Genomic DNA, 22,403 nt, shown 5'->3' on the forward strand with positions numbered 1-22,403 from the left:
ATGGAAACCGAAGCCACCCAGCTCAAAAACGATCAACTCCAAGGCATCTGGTCGTGGGAGGAGCCAGGATTTGTAGTGCACTGGTCCCCCTCACATGCCAGGGCACCAACCGGGCACCCTAGGGGGCACTTGTAAAAAGTTTTAAAAAAATTTAAATACCTCCCAAGTCCATAGTTCCCTTACCTTGGGTGCTGAGCCCCCCAAATCCCCCCAAAACCCACTCCCCACAACTCTACACCATTACCATAGCACTTACGGTAAGGTATACACAAAAAGTAGCACATATGAGTTTTTGTTGGGCAGACTGGATGGACTGTGCAGGTCTTTTTCTGCCGTCATCTACTATGTTACTATGTTATAGGTGAAGGGGGGCACCTAGATGTGGGTACAGTGGGTTTTGGGGGCGGTTTGGAGGGCTCCCATTTACCAGCACAAGTGTAACAGGTAAGGGGGGATGGGCCTGGGTCCACCTGCCTGAAGTCCACTGCACCCACTAACAACTGCTCCAGGGTCCTGCATACTGCTGTGATGGAGCTAGGTATGACATTTGAGGCTGGCATACAGGCTGGTAAAAAAAAGTTTTTAAAGCTCTTTTTTTTTTGGTGGGAGGGGGTTAGTGACCACTGGGGGAGTCAGGGGAGGTCATCCCCGATTCCCTCCAGTGGTCATCTGGGCAGTTGGGGCATTTTTTGGGGACTTGTTCGTGAAAAAAAAGGGTCCAAAAAAAAGCAGCCCAAATTCTCGCTTCTGCCACCCTTCTTTTTTCCATTATCGGCCGAGTGCGCCCATCTCTCCTCGGCCGATAAACACGCCCCAGTCCCACCTTCACCATGCCTCCGACACGCCCCCGTCAACTTTGTTCGTTCCCGCGACAGACTGCAGTTGGAGGCGCCCAAAATCGGCTTTCGTTTATACCGATTTGGGCGCCCACCGGAGATTGGTGCCCATCTCCCGATTTGGGTCGAAACATGGGCGTCTTTCTCTTTCAAAAATAAGCTTAATGGTATTCTGTAAATACGCACCAAGAAGTGGTGTATTTATTCCAGGTGCATGTGTTGTACAAACACCCCCTATAAGACTTCTCCTCCCCCCTCACGGTGCTGCCACCAGACTTTCCAGACAACAGCACTTGTAAGCTGCCTGCAGCCTGCACCGGGGCTTTCTCTGTGAACTGTCCCACCCCTTCTGATACAACTTCCTGTTTTCTGAAGGGTGGGATGGTTCACAGAGAAAGCCTCAAATGCAGACCGCAGGCAGCCTATGAATGCCAGTGCCGGTGCCGCTGCCCAGGCAAAGACTGGAGCAAAGCAAGGTGATTTTAAGGTACCAGGAGGGTGTAGGCTAGGCGGGGTGCACCCCCTGTTAAAAGTTTCTACCTGCACCACAAGGATTCACAAGGATTACACTTGATCAGGAATAGCATCTATTTTACATAACTAGTTATTAAGAAAAAAATGTTTTTACAACAAATTAACAACACTCAAGTCCACATAATAATGGATTCCAAGATTACAAACTGAGGAGATATTTATCAATTAAATTTCAGGAAATTTATACCTAAACTAAGGACAAACTGTCATTTATATATGAGCAACTTCTACCCATTTAGAGGCAACAAATGATGTTAACTGTAAAGGCTCGAGGAATACATATTTAAGTGTATTGTATCTAACGATACATTTACAGGGGTATCTAAGGTAAAATACACCCCCCATCTGAAGAACAGCCGGCTTCAGTAACAGGAATTGTTTCCGCCTAGTTTTTAGTTTTTTTACGCAGTTGCAAATAGCCAGCCTCAGATCAAATACATAAAGGAAGTGCATTCCAGATGGTAATAGCTCGGAAGGAAAATATCACAGCAAAACGATGTTTCAATTGAGCACCATTAAATGAAGGAAGTTTTAATATAAAACTTTCTCGCAACCGAGAAGAGAAAAATATCAGAAAAACATAAGATTAACAACTCCGAGGTATTACCATTTAGATTAGAGCATGGAAAATCATACAAACTGATTTAAAAATAATACGTGCCCTTAAAGAAAGCCAATGTAATTTTCTAGCATATAGAAAAACACAGTCATATTTTTTCAGGTGAAAAACCAGATGTACAACTGCATTTTGGATCATCTGTAATTTATATAAAAGTTTAGCACTCAACCACACATAAAGAGAATTGCAGAAGTCCAAATGGGATAAAAACCAACATTTGGACCAATACTGCAAAATGTAAACCAGAAAAGTAAGACCTGATTAATCGCAATTGTCTCATTAGAAAAAATGTTGGTTTCCAGAAATGTTTAACTTGAGATTCGTAAGTAAGCAAAGAATGCAATATTACTCCTAAAACCCTAAGACTCTTTTTCCACTTTTAAATTCTTATCCTGTGACAATGGTATAGTACCAGGAATAGTCAACAAAAAGTTGGAGAACCAGAGCATTTTGGTTTTAGTTGGATTTAGTTTAAGCACGTTTCCAAGGGCCCAACACTGAATTTTATTCATACAGTCAGAAACCTGATTGAACGTGCCCTCTCTATTTATTTATTTATTTATATATTTGTTACATTTGTATCCCACATTTTCCCACCTATTTGCAGGCTCAATGTGGCTTACATAGTACCGTAAAGGCGTTCGCCAATTCCGGTATAAACAAATACAATAATGTTGTGGTAGAATAAGGTTTGTGTGTACAAACACATTAGGGAATTGTAGAGAGGAAGAGTTATTATATGTCCATTATATGACCTTCATAAGGAGAGTATTGCAGCTCCCTATAGATGAAATACTTCAAGACCTGTACATATCCATTTCGTCAACTCCTAATTTAGTTAGACCAACTAAACGAAATTCAGATAATAAATATTGAGTGTAGGAAGTTTTAGGACATGGCAAGGAACAATTGTCTCATGTTTCTTTGATAGTCAAACCTGCAATGAGGAAGAACAAAACATCTAAAGACCGTATGCCTTATTCTCCCAACAAGGACCTTAAATCTATAGACTTAATGGGTAAAAGAATGTACCAAAATTCCATGCTCGCTGCTCACATTGCAGTGCATAATTATCATATTATCATATATTAGTACAGGCTGGCACCAGCATTAAGATGTCATCAACACAAGAAAACAGTCGATCTCCACAGGTAACAGGAATAGAACCAAGGGTACTCATAAAAAGATTACACAATACAGGCGACAACGGAGACCCTTGTGGCACTCCACAATTTGAATGCCAACTATTAGATGAAACACCATTTTTCCAGACAGAACATGAACAATTGCCCAGAAACTCACTGAACCAATTCAACACAGAGTCAACTAGACCAAGTTCCCTCTATATGCCACAAGGCCCACTGCATAAACTGTGTTTCCATAAAATGAGCCCTGCAGCAGAAAATGTATGATGACATTACCACACAACCATTAAGAAATGACAACCACCCCCTTATTACACAAAGAGGGGCATTTTTGATATGATGTCTAAGTCAGACTTTAGATGTTTTGCAAACAACGTCCAAAATCTGAATGAGAAAGAAGTTCATTTTCCAAAAATAAAAACGCCTATCTTTTGTTTTCAAAAATACTGTTTCTAACAAGGTTCTGTGCTTTGGACGTTTTGTTTTTTGGTCCATTAAAAAAAAAAAATGTCCAAGTGAAAAACATAGAAAATCAAGCCATTGGGATGTAGGACGGGCCAGCATTTTTAGTAGACTGGTCTCCCAGATATCCCAGGAGATAAATGGGGCACCCTAGTGGACTTCAAAAACATGCTCCCAGGTACACATCTCACCGTTGCTCCCTTGTCTGCTTAGACCCCCCAAAACCCACTGCCCACAGCTGTACACAATAGCCTTTATGGGTGAAGGTGGCACCTATATGTGGGTACAGCGGGTTTCTGGTGAGTTTTGGAGGGCTCACAGTTTCCACCACAAATGTGACAGGTAGAGGGAGATAGGGACCCGAGTGTCCCCCACGCCATGGTGCACTGCACTGACCCTGGGGCTGTCATAGAGGTTGCTAAATCATATTTGTATTCTCATTTGTGGGGGTGGGTGGGAGGGAGTCAGTGACCACTGAGGGGTATTGGGGGGTCACCCCTGATTCCCTCCTATGGTCTTCTGGTCATTTAGGGCACTCTTTTGTGCCTTATTAGTTATAAAAACAGGTCTACCTCAAAACATCTTAGTTTTAGTCCTGGACGGTTTTGTTTTGTTCCATTATGGATAAAAAACACGTTAGAAACGCCCAGATCCCACCTTTAACACGCCCCTCTTGTGATTTGAACGCACTTCTGATGGGCTTCATAGAAAAACGTCTAAAAATTGGTTTTGAAACTACCAATTTGGACGTTTTTGAAGAAAAACGTCCAAAATGCAGATTTATGCCACTTTTTGATTGAAAAATGAGCTCCAAAGTAATGTCTAAGTGTTGTTTTATAAACCTGTAAAGACAACCATAAAGAAGCACTGCACCAGATTAATTGAAACCTACAGGAGTAGAAAAAGTAATATACGATTTCCTCTGCCTACTCTTTTAGCCATTATGTAAACCCAACAGATAAGGTAAGTCTGAGTCTAGTGCTGTGCTTAGTAATGCTCCCTAGCCACTGTGGAGGCTGACCAAAGACCAATCACCACTGGAGATATAGTCCAACAGTCTTTATTTATGCAAATAAGGAAAGGACCCGACACGGTCCGTGTTTCGGCACATGTAAGCGCCTACACCCGGGTCAAGTAATAAACTCTGGACGGAGGCGCAGGTATTTCGCTCTGCGCATATACAAAGAGCGGAGTGTCAATGTATCTAAGCTTTTGCGAGTTTTGTTTCTACAGTCTTTGCCAGTGTTGGTTCACCAGCGTTCAGTGCTTAGATACACTGACACTCCGCTCTTTGTATATGCGCAGAGCGAAATACTTGCGCCTCCGTCCAGAGTTTATTACTTGACCCCGGATGTAGGCGCTTACATGAGCCGAAACATGGACCGTGTTGGGTCCTTTCCTTATTTGCATCAATAAAGACTGTTGGACTGTATCTCCAGTGGTGATTCGTCTTTGGTCAGCCTCTACTTTTGTCTGCTGTGATTCTTTGTCGTAGAGGGATCCCCTGCTTTTTTTCGCTGATCCCTAGCCACTCTGCACAGAACATATTTTTCTCAATAAAACACTGGAGATGCTATGAAAACGAAAAAGGGAAATAAAAACAGCTTGAGGATACGGGGATACACAGATGTTCACAGGATTGAACTTCATTATTTTACCAATCTTAAATTTAGACTTTCCTTTTGTGTAGTAACTTTATGCTATGAGCTCAGCTCTTTTCTTAAACCACTAGCAATGGGACAGGGGGAAGCGAAAACAGCCAAGAAGCAAAAAATAATCTTTGCTGAGTTCATGAACAGAGCAACTGAGTAAATATTAACACTTTTCTAATAAAAGGAACAGTGGCTTTAACTCCCACTGCACGCTACAATTTATATTCCAACACAAACTCATACATGACATTAGTAAGAATGGGGATATGTGTTTATAAGATCTACTCCAGCTACAAGCAATGGGTTAATTTAATAAAAAATTAAACAGAGTGAGAGATGATATATGCATAGAACCCAAGGCAAGCAAACAAAAATCCCAAGGGTACAGTTCGTAACAGCATACACCATGTTTCAGAGTGCCCTGTCAAGAAACTGGGACTGAATTTATGGCGTTTTGGTAAGACACAGAAGATTGCTGCTGAGCATAAATACACAGGAGAGAAAGGTTAATTTGAAAAATGGAAGGGAAATGCTAAGGAACAGACACTCTATAGCCTCACTACTGTGGAATTAGCATGTGCCAAATTCTTACGTATATTCTGGATGATATTTAAAACTATTTAACCAGTCAGAACAGTTCCTGGCCGGTTAAATAGCCTATAGCCGGCTAAATGCTAATATTCGCCATGAGATGCTTGGTTACCTCAGCTGAATATTACCGCTTAGCAGCTAGCCTGGTCACTGGCTATGTCGCACGACATAGCCAGTTGGCACCAATATTTAGTGGCTACCCAGCGAAATTTAGCAGCCACACAGACCTGCGTAAATAGCAGGACTAACTTTGGCTGCTATAACTTAGCCAGTCAGCAGATGGGTATCAGCTATTTGTAGTGACCAACCCCCCCTCCCCCCCAAAAAATTGAAAGCCGGTTGCTGGATATAGCCCTGGCACTGAATTTCCAGGTTTGCCACTGACCACAGGAGTTAGCTGGGCTCCCTCCTGCGGTTTCGATATCGGCCCCATTATCTAGATCAGGCTTGTCCAAGTTTAGGGGCCCTTTTACTACGCCGTGTAGGCGCCAATGCACATCAGTTTTGAGTTACTGCCCGGCTACTGTGTGTCCTTGCGGTAATTTCATTTTTGATGTGCATCCACTATGCGCACTGGAAAATATTTTTATTTTCTGGTGCACGGGCAATAATCGGGCAGTAATCGTCATTTTACGTGCATAGACCATTACCATCCGGTTACAACTTGAGACCGTACCGCTAGGTCAATAACTGGCGGTAAGGTCTCAGACCCAAAATGGACACGCGGCAATTTTCATTTTGCCGCACGTCCATTTTCAGCAAAAATTTTTAAAAGGCATTTTTTTTACACAACGCGTGCCAAAATGGGCTTACCATCCGACTACCATGTGGCTCTTGAGGTAATTTCATTTTTAGCGTGCATTCGCTACGCGTGTCTGAAAAATAACTTTATTTTCGGATGTGCACCAAGTGGCATCTGACGCACGTAGGTCCTTACCGTCCAAATTCTTTACGACTAGGTCTATGGCTGGTAGTAAGGTCAGAGACCCAAAATGGACGCTACGCCTCCGACACGCCCACAGGAACTTTGGTGGTCCCCACGACAGGAAGCAGTAGGGGATGCCCAAAATCAGCTTTCGATTATGCCGATTTGGGCGACCCTGAGAGAAGGATGCCCATCTCTCGATTTGTGTTGAAAGATGGGCGCCCTTCTCTTTCGAAAATAAGCCTGTTAGTCTGTCCCAGTATGGCAACGCTTATATTCTTATGTACGATATAGCTGCCTTTATGGAGGTTCTCACCTGTGATGACTCTACCTATTCTCCCCAATATCTGTGGTCAATGACAGGGAAAACTGTCCATCTGCCACAGGCAATTTTTTCTTTATCATTTGCTCCCTCTGTCCTTAACATGAATTTCATCTTTCAGCATCTAAGCACAGAAAACTCCAGTCTGTTCTGCAGTCAGTGAAATTTAATCTAATGCTGAAAAAAAAATATTTTCAAAGGCAAGCTTACCCTGGCAAACTGCGTTGCTGTGGCAACCAGAGCCACTTCATAAATTATGCTGCTAAAGAAGATCAGGTGGATCGTGATCTCATAAAACTTTTTTTTTTTAAATCCCACAAAGCATTCATACAAACATCAAGCCAATAAGATTCCATGGTCAAAGGCCAATCATTAACAGTGATGCTCTAAGCGATACTGAATAAAAAGTTATAAAAGGAGAAAAAAGACCCACACAGTTCGCTTACAAATCCTTGCAAGGATTTTGTGAGTACATCTGTGGGAATATATAGAACAGGAAGGTTCAGCTGTTTCATCAAGCCTGGGGAAGTACACACACAGCATAATTCAATTACTGAACTGAACTGGTACGGCTGTTGTTAGAAGATCAAAGAAAACATTTTTTAAAAAGTGTCTCAAATCTGACCTTCCAGACCCCTAAAACAAATCTGACCCTTTAGAAAAATGAACATTATGAGATACAGCTGTTCAGTTAGGCCTAAGAACTAGAGATGTCCTGTCATTTGATTTAATTTAGCATATGCTAAATTTTTTTAGGGTCTCTTATGAAGCCTTGCTAGCGGTTCCCACACGGCAATGCTGACGGAGCCCAGCCAGAACTAGACAGGAGGGGGGGGGGGGGCAGAGCCACATTTTGGCCCACCGCCACCGTCCTCCCGCCGCCACTTTCCCCCACCCCCACGGCCGCTACCGCCTCCCTGTCGCTGCTTCCACCCCTCCCCCCGCCGCCGCCACCGCAAAAAAGATACCTTGGCTGGCGGGGCTCCCCAACCCCCACCAGCTAAAGTTTGTCCCACGTTGGTCTCACATTGCCTGGCACCCTGTTCTGTTTCCAGTCGCTGTGCTTACTCGTTTAAATGAAACTGAGTATGCGCCTAGGCAGCTTAGTAAAAGGGCCCCTTTATCAGCTTTTATCATTATATTTTTAGTAACTCTGAATTTAAAAAAAAATATTTTTCTTATTTCTGTACACCGTGTTGAACCCTATTTTAGGAAAAACAGCAGTTTAAAAGCACGATATTGAAAACCAGAGTCAATGGTGGTACCTGAAAGTTATGCAGGAATGGTCAATATTCAGTGCTATACCCGCATAGCTAATCAGACAACATTGCAGGTGCCCACATAACTACTACTATTACTTATCACTTCTATAGCGCTACAAGGCATACGCAGCACTGTACACCATACATGAAAAGACAGTCCCTGCTCAAAGAGCTCACAATCTAAATATGGAATGTTGCTAGTGGAATAGAAACATTCCATGTAGAATCTCAAATAGTAGCAACAGAATCTCCAATAGTAGCAACATTCCATGTAGAATCTCAAGTAATAGCAACATTCCAGGATCTCAAATAGTAACAACATCCCATGTTCCACTGCACTAACCACTAGGCTACTCCTCCACTAGCAACATTCCATCTACAAGCCTGCCCTTGCAGATCAGCAACACAGCCACGCAGGTTTCTGTTTCTGTGAGTCTGACCTGCAGGACATCAGACTCACAGAAACAGAAGCCTGTGCGGCCGCATTCCTGATCAGCAAGGGCAGGCTTCTACATTACTACTACTACTACTTATCACTTCTGTAGCACTACAAGGCATACACAGCGCTGTACACCATACATGAAAAGACAGTCCCTGCTCAAAGAGCTCACAATCTAAATAGGACAGGCAAAACAGACAGAACAACTAAGAGGTAAGGGAATTAAAGAGGAGGGGATAAAAGGGTACAGGGCAAGTGAGTAGTGGTTAGGAGTCAAAAGCAGCGTTAAAGAGGTGGGCTTTTAGCCTGGATTTGAAAACGGCCAAAGACGGGGCTAGACGTACAGGCTCGGGAAAGTCTATTCCAGGCTTGAGGTGCAGCGAGATAAAAGGAACGGAGTCTGAAATTAGCAGTAGAGGAGAAGGGGACAGACAAGAGAGATTTATCCACAGAACGGAATACCCGAGGGGGGGCATAGGGAGAGACAAGAGTGGAGAGCTACTGGGGAGCAGTAGAGTGAATGCATTTATAGGTCAGTAAGAGAAGTTTGAATTGAATGCGGAAACGGATAGGGATAACTCCCGGATCTGCTCCTGGACTGCCCCAGCCCTACCCAGACAGTGCCACCATGGTCATAACAGATACTCAGTAGCACTGCCTGGTTAAATACCACTGAATATCCCCTCCTGACCCGCTCAGCCCGATTTCATTGGGCAGGAGCCTCTTCTATCTGGTTAAATCATGTTGAATATCAAGTCCACAGTTCACTGCTTTACAGTGTCATCAAATGCAGAATTCTAGCAGCTTTATTGATCTTGGTTAAAACTAAAGGTCATGACACCCTTTTTATTGGATGCGGGTAAGAATTAACTTTCAATGTCACTGCATGTGAGCCTTTCTTCTGACATTTAATGTCCTCTTTTGTACGTTATAATGAATTAATAAGATCTTGCTAAGTCTCTAAATTCCATTTCAGGATAACAGACAGTACTAGAGGAGCAGCTGAGCAATCAAATTATAGCCTTAGAATGGCTAGAGGCTTGTATGTTAATACTGCAATGTAATAAAATTTATACATCATTTCCTTTTTAGTGTTCAGGTTCAGATTACAACACTATGCTATCACAGCATGTGGCAACAAAGAAAAATGGAATGGAGGAGTAACCTAATGGTTACAGGAGAAGGCTGAGAACAAAGGATGCCACGGTTGAAATCCTGCTTCTTTCACTAACATTCCTAGTAACTTTGGGCAAGTCAGTTCAACCTATAAGAACAAAAGTGTTGCCATACTGGGACAGACTGAAAGTCCATCAAGCCCAGTATCCTGTTTCCAACTGTGGCCAATCCAAATCACAAGTACCTGACAATATTCCATACAATAAAACAGATTTTATGCTACTTATCCTAGAAATAAACAGTGAATTTTCACAAGTCCATCTTAATAATGGCTTATCAACTATCCTCTTAGGAAATAATCCAAACTCTTTTTAAACCCTGCTAAGCTAACTGCTTTTACCACATTCTCTGGTAACGAATTCCAGAGTTTAACTACACATTGAGTGAAGAAATATTTTCTCAGTGTATAATTTAACTCTGGAATTAACCTCTCTGGTATAAGTTGAAGGAGTAGCCTAATGATTAGCGCAGTGGGCTGAGAAACTGGGTTGAAATTATATGAGGACTGCCAGGCAAGGAGTCTGGCATAATAGCAAAGTTATGCCATCTGCTCCAGATTTGTGGATAAAGTTGTTCATTATTCCAGATAGCAGAACTGGTCACTGCTGAATTCAGACATTCAGTGCCAGCTGCTGTCTAAATACTGATGCTGAATATACAAACATAAGTCAGCTGTGGTGTTTCAGGATATTTCTAAAGCAACCCAAAAATGGCGTAAAGAATTTCTTAATTTACGCCCTAAGATACAACAATTGGGTGCTCTCTCCTGGTTAAACTTTCCATGCAAATGTGTTTGCTGTAAAATATGCATTTTTTGATCCTAAACAGTTTAATGCCTTTTTAGATTCTAAAATAGCCTTGTTACCCTCAGAACAGTCAAGACAGACTATTACATCAACTCCGTGAATATGTTAGATTCCCTGGAACTCCCTCTCAGTCTTCAATTTCCTAAAGAAAAGAATTAAATTGTTTTGCTTCTTTCTTTCCTATATTTGCTTTTCCTCAGATATAGTGTTTTGCCTCCAATTGTGGAATATAGATGAAAAAATAATGAAAGTTTGGTAAAAATATAGAATGTATATAATTACATTGTTTATTCCCTTTTTTTTTCATTGTTAATCATCTTCTAAATCAAGAAGTGTTCTTGAATTATTGTAAAATTCTTAAAAATAAAATAAAATAAAAAACAACAACAAAAAAATGCTGCCCAAACTGGTTGAATATTGACCTGACAGTGGGTCTATGGCTGCTGACAGCAGAAAAAAATCAAATTGGAACAGCCAGTCGAGGTTACGTCCCAGCTGCCAGCCATAATGCATGCCCAGAAGCAAGATACCAGTCCTTATCCAAGACGCATTTATCTTCTTTCCCCTCTGTACTCCACCCTCCTGGACAATGAGCTTGCAAGGTCCCTTTTCAAGTTTACACCCAGTATCCCCCCCCTACACCCCCCACAATTCACCACGTTGTAAAAACACCTTTAAACGCTTTAAAAAAACTAACCTAAATTTTTCTAACAGTCAGGACAATGGCACAGTGTGGCATTATATGGTGCAACTAACACTTCAAAATGGGGGTTACGGTCTTTAAAATATTGTATGGTGAGGCTCCACCTTATATGGCGGATGTGATCCATTTGTTATTACGTTGTAAATTGGGTCAGTTGCTTAGACAACTTCTGTTTGTCAGATTCTTGTCCTCTTCTCTTTCCAATCAGGTTACCCTTTGCCTAGACTTTAGAATGATTAAACTTTATCAAAGTTTTAGGAAGTTACTTAAGACTTTTTTTTTATTTAGGAAATATGTAGTACTTGCTCTTAATTGAGATTTTTGTTACAATATTTATATTTTACTAGGAAAGAAGGCCCGTTTCACTGAGCAATGAAACGGGTGCTAGCTTTTTTTTTGGGGGGGGGGGGGGGGAGGTGACTCACATACGGAGATCAATGGCGATTTTCCTGGGCCGCCCCGTGGCTCATCGCGGTTGTAGGTGGTTCGTTTTCCACCGCTGTTGTTAGCGTTGCTCTGTGTGGGTGTCGATTTTCCTGTGCCGCCCTCGACGTCATCGCGTTTTGACGTGAGGGCGGAGCACAGGTACAGTAATAAAACTCACCCTCAACGTTTGCTCCGCCCTCATTGTCATGACGTTTGACGCGAGGGCGGGGCCTGGTGGCTTTACCACCACGAATCTTCGAACCTGAAGGAACTGTTGTCAGTGGCTTGGCTTCACTGACGTCAGTGTCCTCAGAACGTTGAGGGTGAGTTTTATTATAGTAGATTAGAGGACATTAATCTGTGTAGCTGCTATTTGCTATAAAGTGTATTATCTGAACAATGGGTTTACTCTTTTAAATTATTGTAACCCACAAAGAACTATTTTGGTATTTGCAAGCTATACGTTCTGTATAATAATAATAACTGATAAAATCTCTGCTGTATCATCAGTACGTCTTCCAGGTTCATCAAGATTTCTTTCAGCTCCTCTGCATTGTCACCCTTGAAAACCATTTCCAGTTTAGGTAGATATCTTACATCTTCTTCCGTAAAGACCGAAGCAAATAATTCATTCAATCTCTCCGCTATAGCCTTGTCCTCCCTGAGTGCCCCTTTTGCTCCTTCATGATCTACCAATTCTGATATACCTGAAAAAAGTGTTACTATGAGTTTTTGTCTCCATGGCATGTTTTTTCTTCATTTTCTCTTTTAGCCTTCTTTATTAGTGCTTTGCATCTACCTTGACACTGCTTATGTTGCATCTTTTCCATTCTTTAAAGGATGCTCTTTTGGCTCTAAAAGACTTCACTTCACCTTTTAGCCACGCTGGCTGTTGTTTGCTCTTCTTTCCAACATTTGTTAATACATGGAATACATCTGGTCTGTGCAGAGTATAACTGAGTTCAAACAAAGAAACTATCCACAGAAAGGTGAAGAATATACAGGGAGGGAAACAGTGGGTGAACACATGCCAGCATGTAGTACTTGAAAAAGAGGAAGGATCGTGTTCAGAGCAAAAAACAAACAAATGGTGGACCTATGGCTGTGGGACCAACAGATGCACAGCAAGATAAGAACATTCAACAGATGTGAAGAAGGGTTACCTTCAAAAGCTAAACAAAAAAAATGTATTTAGTCCAATAAAAAAGGTATCACCTTATTTTCTTTTCTCTGTTTTGTTTTATTTCTATTTATCAACTTTAAAAGTGGACTAACATGGCTACTACATCACTCTACTCAACAGACACCAGAAAATGCAAAAAAGGAAAACAAAATTCCCTACATTACTACTACTACTACTACTATTTAGCATTTCTATAGCGCTACAAGGCATACGCAGCGCTGCACAAACATAGAAGAAAGACAGTCCCTGCTCAAAGAGCTTACAATCTAATAGACAAAAAAATAAATAAAGTAAGCAAATCAAATCAATTAATGTGAACGGGAAGGAAGAGAGGAGGGTAGGTGGAGGCGAGTGGTTACAAGTGGTTACGAGTCAAAAGCAATGTTAAAGAGGTGGACTTTCAGTCTAGATTTAAAGGTGGCCAAGGATGGGGCAAGACGTAGGGGCTCAGGAAGTTTATTCCAGGCGTAGGGTGCAGCGAGACAGAAGGCGCGAAGTCTGGAGTTGGCAGTAGTGGAGAAGGGAACAGATAAGAAGGATTTATCCATGGAGCGGAGTGCACGGGAAGGGGTGTAGGGAAGGACAAGTGTGGAGAGATACTGGGGAGCAGCAGAGTGAGTACATTTATAGGTTAGTAGAAGAAGTTTGAACAGGATGCGAAAACGGATAGGGAGCCAGTGAAGGGTCTTGAGGAGAGGGGTAGTATGAGTAAAGCGACCCTGGCGGAAGATGAGACGGGCAGCAGAGTTTTGAACCGACTGGAGAGGGGAGAGGTGACTAAGTGGGAGGCCAGCAAAAAGCAGATTGCAGTAGTCTAAACGAGAGGTGACAAGGGTGTGGATGAGGGTTTTGGTAGAGTACTCGGAAAGAAAGGGGCGGATTTTACGGATGTTGTAAAGAAAGAAACGACAGGTCTTGGCAATCTGCTGGATATGAGCAGAGAAGGAGAGTGAAGAGTCAAAGATGACCCCAAGGTTTCGAGCTGAGGAGATAGGGAGAATGAGAGAGCCATCAACAGAAATAGAAAACGGGGGGAGCGGGGAGGTGGGTTTGGGGGGGGAAATGAGAAGCTCGGTTTTGGTCATATTTAATTTCAGGTGGCATTGAGACATCCAGACAGCAATGTCAGACAAGCACGCTGAAACTTTGGTTTGGATGCAAGGTGAGATATCAGGGGTAGAAAGGTAGATTTGGGAGTCATCAGCATAGAGATGGTAGGAAAAGCCATGGGATGAGATTAATGAACCAAGGGAAGAAGTGTAGATAGAAAAGAGGAGGGGACCAAGAACAGAACCCTGAGGTACGCCGACAGGCAGAGGGATAGAAGTAGAAGAGGATCCACCAGAGTGAACACTAAAGGTGCGGAGGGAGAGGTAGGAAGAGAACCAGGAAAGGACAGAGCCCTGGAATCCAAGTGAGGACAGGGTAGGAGTAGGACATTGAATGCTGTCCCATCCTACTAACAGCCATACCATAAGTAGAACTAAATGGAACTAATACACCAGCAACATTCTTTAATGCCAATGCAGCAAAAAGTGCAATTTACGCATTGCAAGCACCTTTAGTGCTATTCTGTAAGGGCACACAAGTGGCATACCTGCAAATTCTATATAATACGACTAGAGTTGCACATGCAAATCTGGATGTATTCTGATTTGCGCACGCAACTTAGTTGATTAACAAGCCAATCGGCCCCAATAACTGGATGTTGGCAAGCCATTATCAGCACTAATTATACTTTATGCACTCTACTCGCTAAGCACATTCTATAAAGTTGCCCATGTAAATTCTACCGCTTGGATCTCAACAGTGGGCTTGGCCATAGGAGGAGCATGGCCAGGTCATGGGCATTCTTAAAATTTATGCGCAGTGATACAGAATAACCCGTTCCACGCCTAAAGTTAGGTGTAGGCATTTACACCAGCTTTTCTTTTTTTGAAAATATCTTTATTAATGCCAGGGCAGTAGCAACATTGTACAATTACCATACGAATTATAAAGCATATAAAAAGGAAGTTAAACAGATTTCAATGGCAACAACTCAAAACTTAACAAGGTGCGAAATTACATTGTGTGACACAGAACCGTGCTTCCCTTCCAGTCCCCCCACCCCCCTCCCTTCCCAGGTCTCCACTACCTGATCTCCTTCATACGGTCTTACACCAGCTTTTCATTGGTGTAAATGGCTGTGCCTAGATTTTAGTCGCGTGGACGGTGCTACATGTATTCTATAAACCGTGCCTAAATTTACGCAGTTTTATTGAATTTAGGCATGGTTTAGGCGCATTTTCCATCCGTGCTGATTTTTTCGGTGCCTAATATGGAATCTGGCCCATAGTGTGTAACTGTGAGGGGAAGTTTATATGAGGGTGGAGCATGGGCAAGGCTCCCACTTACAGAAATGTGGACATGCCTTCATTAGGCACAGCGATGCAGGTTTATACTAGTATTCTATAACAGAATCTGGGCATCCAGATGCTGTTGCAGAATAGGCATTCCCTGTGCTGCAAGGGGTGCCTACATCTATGCCCTTTATAAAATTGCCCACATAAATGCCTGATAGAGTTTAGGTAGAGATCACACTGGGGTCAATCTGCAAAAGATTTAATCACTAACTTCCAAAATTAGCCGGTTAAGCCTCTCTGATTTAGAACACCCCCTCCCCCCTCAATCTAACCAGTTAAATTTAAACTGGCTAAATGTGCAAGGTACACAAAGTTATCCAGGTATAAAAATTGAAATTCAACCATAATCTAAATACTGCTGAAAATGTTAACTTTCAGTTATATTTCTGTGGTATGTTTATGGCTTAATCAGACAGCAGCCGTATTCAGCAGTAAACAGCTAAATTTAAGTAACCAACCTCAGCCACATAAATAACTGTTCCTAAAGCTAGCCAGTCGTGCAATGCTGACACTTAGAAATCAATCTGGATCTCATGATTGCAGGGCTGTGAGAGAAGCCCTAGTACATGATCCTCAGATTTCAAGTCACGCCTCACAATAGAGACATTGTAGATCCAGTTCCAGAAGCAAGGATGTTAAAATTTGAACTGCAAGTGGCTTGCCAGGCTAGGGAGTACTACTAATAAATCTCAACTCCAAATGCCAGAAAGCATCTCTTACCTGCACAGTGTTGCTCCCTACAAAGCTGGCACGTTTCCATCTCCGGCTCCGGGACAATGCCTCATTTACCAGATGAGCCAGTTTCCGCTCCATTTCGGCATGGAACACCTCTTCATGAATATGTTGTTCCAGGACACCAAGAAGAACTAAACATTGCACACCACCACCCCAAAAAAATACAAAAAGAAAGTCAACTTGTATTATGTTTCAACGTTTTTATTGAAGACATAACAGAAACTTTCTTACAATCATTGAAACCACATTTGTCAAATAAAAATTTTTTTACAACAACTTGTTGATATTGTCTCCAAAAGTTTTTCTTTCCCCCCCTTCCCACCTCCCACCTCCCCCCTTCCCCCCCCTATTTTTTTATTAATGATACTTATGCTTTGTTAACATCTTAATGTGTTGAGGACCAAACTTCTTCCCCTATGAGACAAAGAATCTATATAAGCACCCCAAATTTTCATAAATGTTTTCTTTCTTTTCAATGAACGTTTGGCTTCTTTAGCTTCCCACATCATTAGCTGGTGGGTAAGGTTCCTCCAATGCCAATAATCTGGCCCTATGTCATTTGTCCAGTTTTTCAAGATACATTTCTTTGCCAACAAAGTTGTTTTACGTAAAAATATATTGTGTTCCGGTATTTGACCTTTAAATGATCCCGGTAAATTTAACAGCATCTGCACTGATGTACCTGCCAGCTTTTGGCCTAAAAGTTGTGATATGTAATGAGTTATTTTTCCCCAAAATCTTCTAACCTTCCAGCAGCTCCAAAAACTATGGTAATATGTGTTGTCTGTTCTCCCACACCTCACACACAAGGGCGTCTGCAATCCCCCGAATTTTGCTAATTGTGCAGGTGACATATATGCTCGATGTATAAAACGAAATGCACATTCCCTATATTGGGCTCCAGTGACCAATTTCGGTATCCCCTTCAGTTGCCTTTCTACATCCCATCCCACTAATGTGACTCCTTCTCCCAGCGCTCTTTTATCTTTTGAAAGTTTTTGGGTTTCTCATGTGTCCACAGAGCCTTATGTATCCCTGAAATTGATGGCGCTTCTTCAGAAATCTCTAGGAAAAAATTTTTAGCTTCAATCCCTGTTTCTGTTCCAATCGGCCCTGATCTATTGACTGAATAAAATGCTTGAGTTGGCAGTGCGCGAATGTGTCACCCCATTGAATTGTATCTGCACCCAACAGTTGATCTAAAGATTTAATCTTTCCGTTTTCACCTATTACATCATCCAGACATTCCAAACCTCTTTCTTCCCATCGCTGAAAAACTGGGTTTTCTATCCCTGCTGTAAAGGTTGGGTTCCCTCTAATTGTTAATAATTCTGTTACTCCTCTCCCCATCTTTAATCTGTTCCCCAAAAATTGCCACGCTCTCCTAAGCGGTTTTAGCAGTAAGTTGTTCCTGTGTATCTCAGGGATCTGTGGCGTTTCTAATTGTATTAGGGATTCCAATCGCATCGGATCGAAATGCTCCTGTTCTAACGCTAATGGTGTATAATATGTCGTTCCAAATATCCAGTCCCTCACATGCCGCATTAAGCAAGCCATATTGTATAACCTCAGGTCCGGTATTCCCAGCCCTCCCTGTTGCCAATTACCCATCATGAACTGTTGTTTCATCTTAGCTTTCTTATTGGCCCAGCAAAATTTCATTACCATTTTAGTGAATGTTTTCAGATCTTTACCCATTATACATATTGGTATGGTCTGCATAACATACAACCACCTAGGTAGAATCACCATACGAATTAGGCATATTCTACCCATCAGCGGCAACTGCAATTGTCTCCAACTCTCTAATTGGTGTCTAGTTTGAGTCAACAGCATCTTAATGTTAAGTGAGTATAAGTCTACCACTTCTGGCGTCAACTGTATACCCAAGTATCGAAACGAATTAGTTGCTCTTCTCAGTGGAAACGTTCCCTGCCAGGCCGCTGCATTCTGTATATTACTAACCAATGCTTCTGATTTCTCCAGGTTTAGTTTGAACCCAGAATAAGTCCCAAACTCTTTAAACACCTCCAGTAGTGCTTGTAAGGATTCCTCTGGGTTTGTGAGCATAACTAACAAATCATCTGCAAAGGCAGCTAATTTGAATTCCTGTTTCCCAATCACCACTCCTCTTATGGCCGGCATATCAACAATATCTCTAATCAGTGGGTCTAAGTATAATGCAAAAAGAAGTGGCGACAGGGGACACCCTTGCCTAGTTCCTCTTTTTATTTCGAAGGCTTCCGAGTAATTGTCATTGACCATTATTCTAGCTTGCGGTGATGTGTATAGTGTTCTAATTGCTGTGGTAAACCACCCTACAAATCCATATGCATTTAGTGTGTCGAACATATAGCTCCAGTCCACTCGATCAAATGCCTTCTCGGCATCAAAACTAATCATCAATGTTGGTTTTAACTCCCTCTTTACATGTTCCAGCGCTGTGATAATTCTCCTCAAATTTTTGGCAACTGATCTTCCCTTGACAAATCCCACTTGTCCCTCCTGCACTAAATTTGGTAATACGCGACTCATGCGTCCTGCCAATATCTTAGCAAATATCTTCATTTCACAGTTCAACAGAGAAATGGGTCGATATGACTCCGGCAAGGTATGATCTCGTTTGGGTTTGGGTAGCAAAATAATTTGGGCCATGTTCAGTTGTCTAGGAAGAAATCCTCTCTCTACCCACCCATTAAAAGTCTCTACCAATGCAGGCTGTATATCTTCCCCTAATAATTGGTAAAATTCTACTCTTAGACCATCCGGCCCTGGCGCTTTCCCTGGAGTGCTATTAGTTATTGCCCAATGTACTTCATCAATATTTATTGGTTCGTTTAATAGTTTTTGTTCCCTTTCAGAGAGGACCGGATGGGCCACCCCTTCTAAATATAAGTTGCTCGGAAGACCTGAGTTATGTTCTTCTGTATATAAGTTCTGATAGAAAGTTTTAAAAATATTTTGGATTTCCAAATCTGTAAAGCACATTTTGCCCTTCTCATCCTTTAAAGTTATAACCCTTCTCGATGTCTGTTTCCTAGCAATATGTCTGGCCAACATCTTTCCACCCTTACTACCATACTTATATAATTGAAATTTATAATAAGCTTGTGACTTCATCTCTCTCTCATGTATAATGGAATTTAGAGCCACTTGAGCTGATACCAATTCTTTCCTCATTTGAGCGCTGGAAGACCTATCATATCTTTTTCGCAATGTTACAATTTCTTTTTCTAGTCTCAGTATCTCTCTGTCTCTAGCTTTTTTAAAATGGCTTACATAACTAATGATCTCTCCTCTTAGGACAGCTTTCGCCGCCTCCCAGAATACAATAGGGTCGGATGCTGTAGTCTCATTAAAAAATTTATATTCTTTCCAAGTTTTCAACAAATGTTCCCGAAATCCCACATTATGGGTCAAATAACTTGGGAATGTCCATTGCTTAAATTTACCTCCCTCTTCCCCAGGGTTCCAAATCGCCCAAACTTCCGCATGATCCGATATTGCATACGGTCCTATTTGGGTATTCTGTATCTCTCCCATTAATGTACGTGACATCAGCAGATAGTCTATCCTTGACTGTGTGTTGTGTGCTCTGGACATATGTGTGTAATCTCTATCTTGTGGGTGAAGCACTCTCCAGATATCCAATAGGTCCAAAAGGGAACACAAATTCGGTAGACCCTTTGACATCCAGTGAGTTGGTGTCTGTGTGGCATTAGATTTGTCTATCTGCGGGTCCCATACTGTATTAAAGTCTCCTCCCAAAATTAATCTGGAAGAGTCTTCTCCTATTAAATGTCCTAATAGCTGTTGATAAAATTTTTTATCCATTTGGTTTGGTGCATAAATACTGCCCAGTATTACCTGTCTCTTTGCCAATAGTACCTTACAAAAAATGTACCTTCCCTCTGGATCTTTAATTACATCGCAAGTCTTGTCTACCACCCCTTTTCTTATTAGGACGACCACTCCGCCTTTTCTCCCCTTTGCAGGCGATCCAATGCATTCTCCCACCCACCATTTTTTAAGTTTGTCCTGTTCTGTCTCATTTAGGTGCGTCTCTTGTAAAAGAGCGACATCTGCTTTGATTCTCTGTAGATATTTTAATATCTTAGAGCGCTTCACTGGCGATCCGATGCCTCCCACATTCCAGGTCACTATTTTAACCATCCTTCACGGGTTGTGGTGGCCTCGGATCACCCACAAAAGCTCTTTATCATCCGGGAGCAACCACCCCAGCCTATGGTTCCCCCCTCTTATCATGTATTCCCCACACATTCTCTTATGCTGCATGGTATCATTTTCCTCTTCCTTGTTCCTTGTCTTATTTACGTCTATTTGCTTTCCCCTACGCCCTATCCCTCCCCAACTCCTCCCCCCCCCTTAGCTTCCCCTCCCTCCTCCCTATTTCCCTCCCTCCCATGTTCCCTATTAGCCCTCTGCGTTCCGTCCCTGTTATGGGACTAATCACGTTTACGCCCCTCTCTACATTCCCTATAATTAAGCTTCTATTTCAAAGTTTACTTCCCTCTTCTATATGTGAGCCCTTATATGAATTCCCCATTCCTCCCTCTCTCTTCTCATATTCAAGGGCAACTCTTCTCATATTCAGTGATCTGTCATTTCTAAATAACTTTTTCAATATAACATTGTTCTACATTGTGGCTATGCCTTCTCCTATAATTGGGATCCTTGTATATTATATATAGTAACTCCAACATTAACCATTAACGTTATAATTTCCTTAATCTAATGTTTTCACAACCTGCAAGTATAACATCACCACCTTCTCCCTCCTTTCCATCCTAAAGCAGTGATAAGATTTATCTACTAAACATTGTCTTTATAAATGTTCAATTCCAACTTCTCAGGAAGACCAGCAGAGACTCCTCCAATGTGTCTTCCATGCTATTTCAAAATCTCCACTCTTGTTGGTTAGCGATATTAATATTAATATTAACTGTAGCTGCCTGCCTTGGCTCTCGCCTATTCATCAACTTGTATTATAAGGCATTGTTCTAGACAATTTTTGAGAGACAGTCCTTCTAATTTTATTACTCTAACAAGGACCAGAGTAAGGATGTGTATAGTTATTAAAACCATCTTTGAAATAAGCAGTCTTCCTATCCCTCTTGAGTTATACAAACAGAGTGGAGAAGATAACTATACATATAGGGGATGTTAACGTTTCCACCAGTGGTAATTTTTGCCTCTCTGTGTATCCACAAATAAACAGTCAGTACAACATTACATTAATAGATTATCTATTAGAGGTATATGTATATTCAGTGATGACATCAACACCTGGATCTTGAATATCTAACTATATTCGCTCAACAAGAACCCAGTTTCCAACTGGGCCTGGGAGCCTTTCCAGTCAGACTCAAACACTATATAATATGTCCATCTACCATCTGCTGGAGACAGAAAATACTGTAGCTATATAGGGAAAGGTTCACAACTCATTGTTCTCTGTCTCATCTGCAGGCTGAGGGTCATAACCTATTTGTTCCAGATTGGTCTGGTAAATGAAAATGAAAAAAAAAAAAAAAACCTACTTCAAATATATAAATAAATGGGTAATGAATAAAAAAAACAGAGCAATCAAAATGTTTAAAATATAAAACCTCACTTTGTTCTCTTGTTTGTTTGCCTTAGGTCCAAACTCTAGGTACACATACCTGTTCTCACCCAGGAATTCTTCAATAGCTGGGAAATATTCAGCTGTGGGTAGTAGAAGGCTGAAGAGCAAAAAAACACACACAAGATGCACTTCTGTAAGTACTGAGTTCTCAGTGATAGCACATACACTTGCCCACACAAACACACCACCACGGTTATTATGTAAGCCACATTGAGCCTGCAAATAGGTGAGAAAATGTGGGATACAAATGCAATAAATAATAATAATAATAATAATAATGTATATCACAATAGACACACACAAAAACCCCAGGGGAGGATTCTAAATAAGGGAACAGTTATCAGGACTCTTGTTTAGAGACTTAAACTACATACTCATCTCAACTAGGGCTAGTTATTCCAGCAATAGGAATAGAAGAGGAGAGACAGGAGAGATGACACAAACAGAAATAAAACAACCTTTTCCAAAAACAGAGAGGCAACAGAACTAGAGGACATGAAATGAAGTTGCAAGGAGGAAAACCTAAGTGCAACAT

The 22,403-nt window shown here is 41.6% G+C and overlaps 1 protein-coding gene across 1 annotated transcript in view; it reads right to left on the bottom strand.

The window, feature by feature from the left end:
• Positions 1-22,403, bottom strand: part of KIAA1549 (KIAA1549 ortholog) — a 227,335-nt gene that overhangs the window by 84,211 nt on the left and 120,721 nt on the right. Inside the window, exons 7-8 of the mRNA XM_030214742.1 lie at positions 21,906-21,965; positions 16,207-16,352 (exon numbers count right to left, since the gene is read on the bottom strand). Of these exons, the coding sequence (XP_030070602.1) occupies positions 16,207-16,352; positions 21,906-21,965 (206 nt within the window). The remainder of the gene's footprint in view (positions 1-16,206; positions 16,353-21,905; positions 21,966-22,403) is intronic.

This window comes from Microcaecilia unicolor, chromosome 9 (genome assembly GCF_901765095.1).
Source record: "Microcaecilia unicolor chromosome 9, aMicUni1.1, whole genome shotgun sequence".
Taxonomy (NCBI): domain Eukaryota; kingdom Metazoa; phylum Chordata; class Amphibia; order Gymnophiona; family Siphonopidae; genus Microcaecilia; species Microcaecilia unicolor.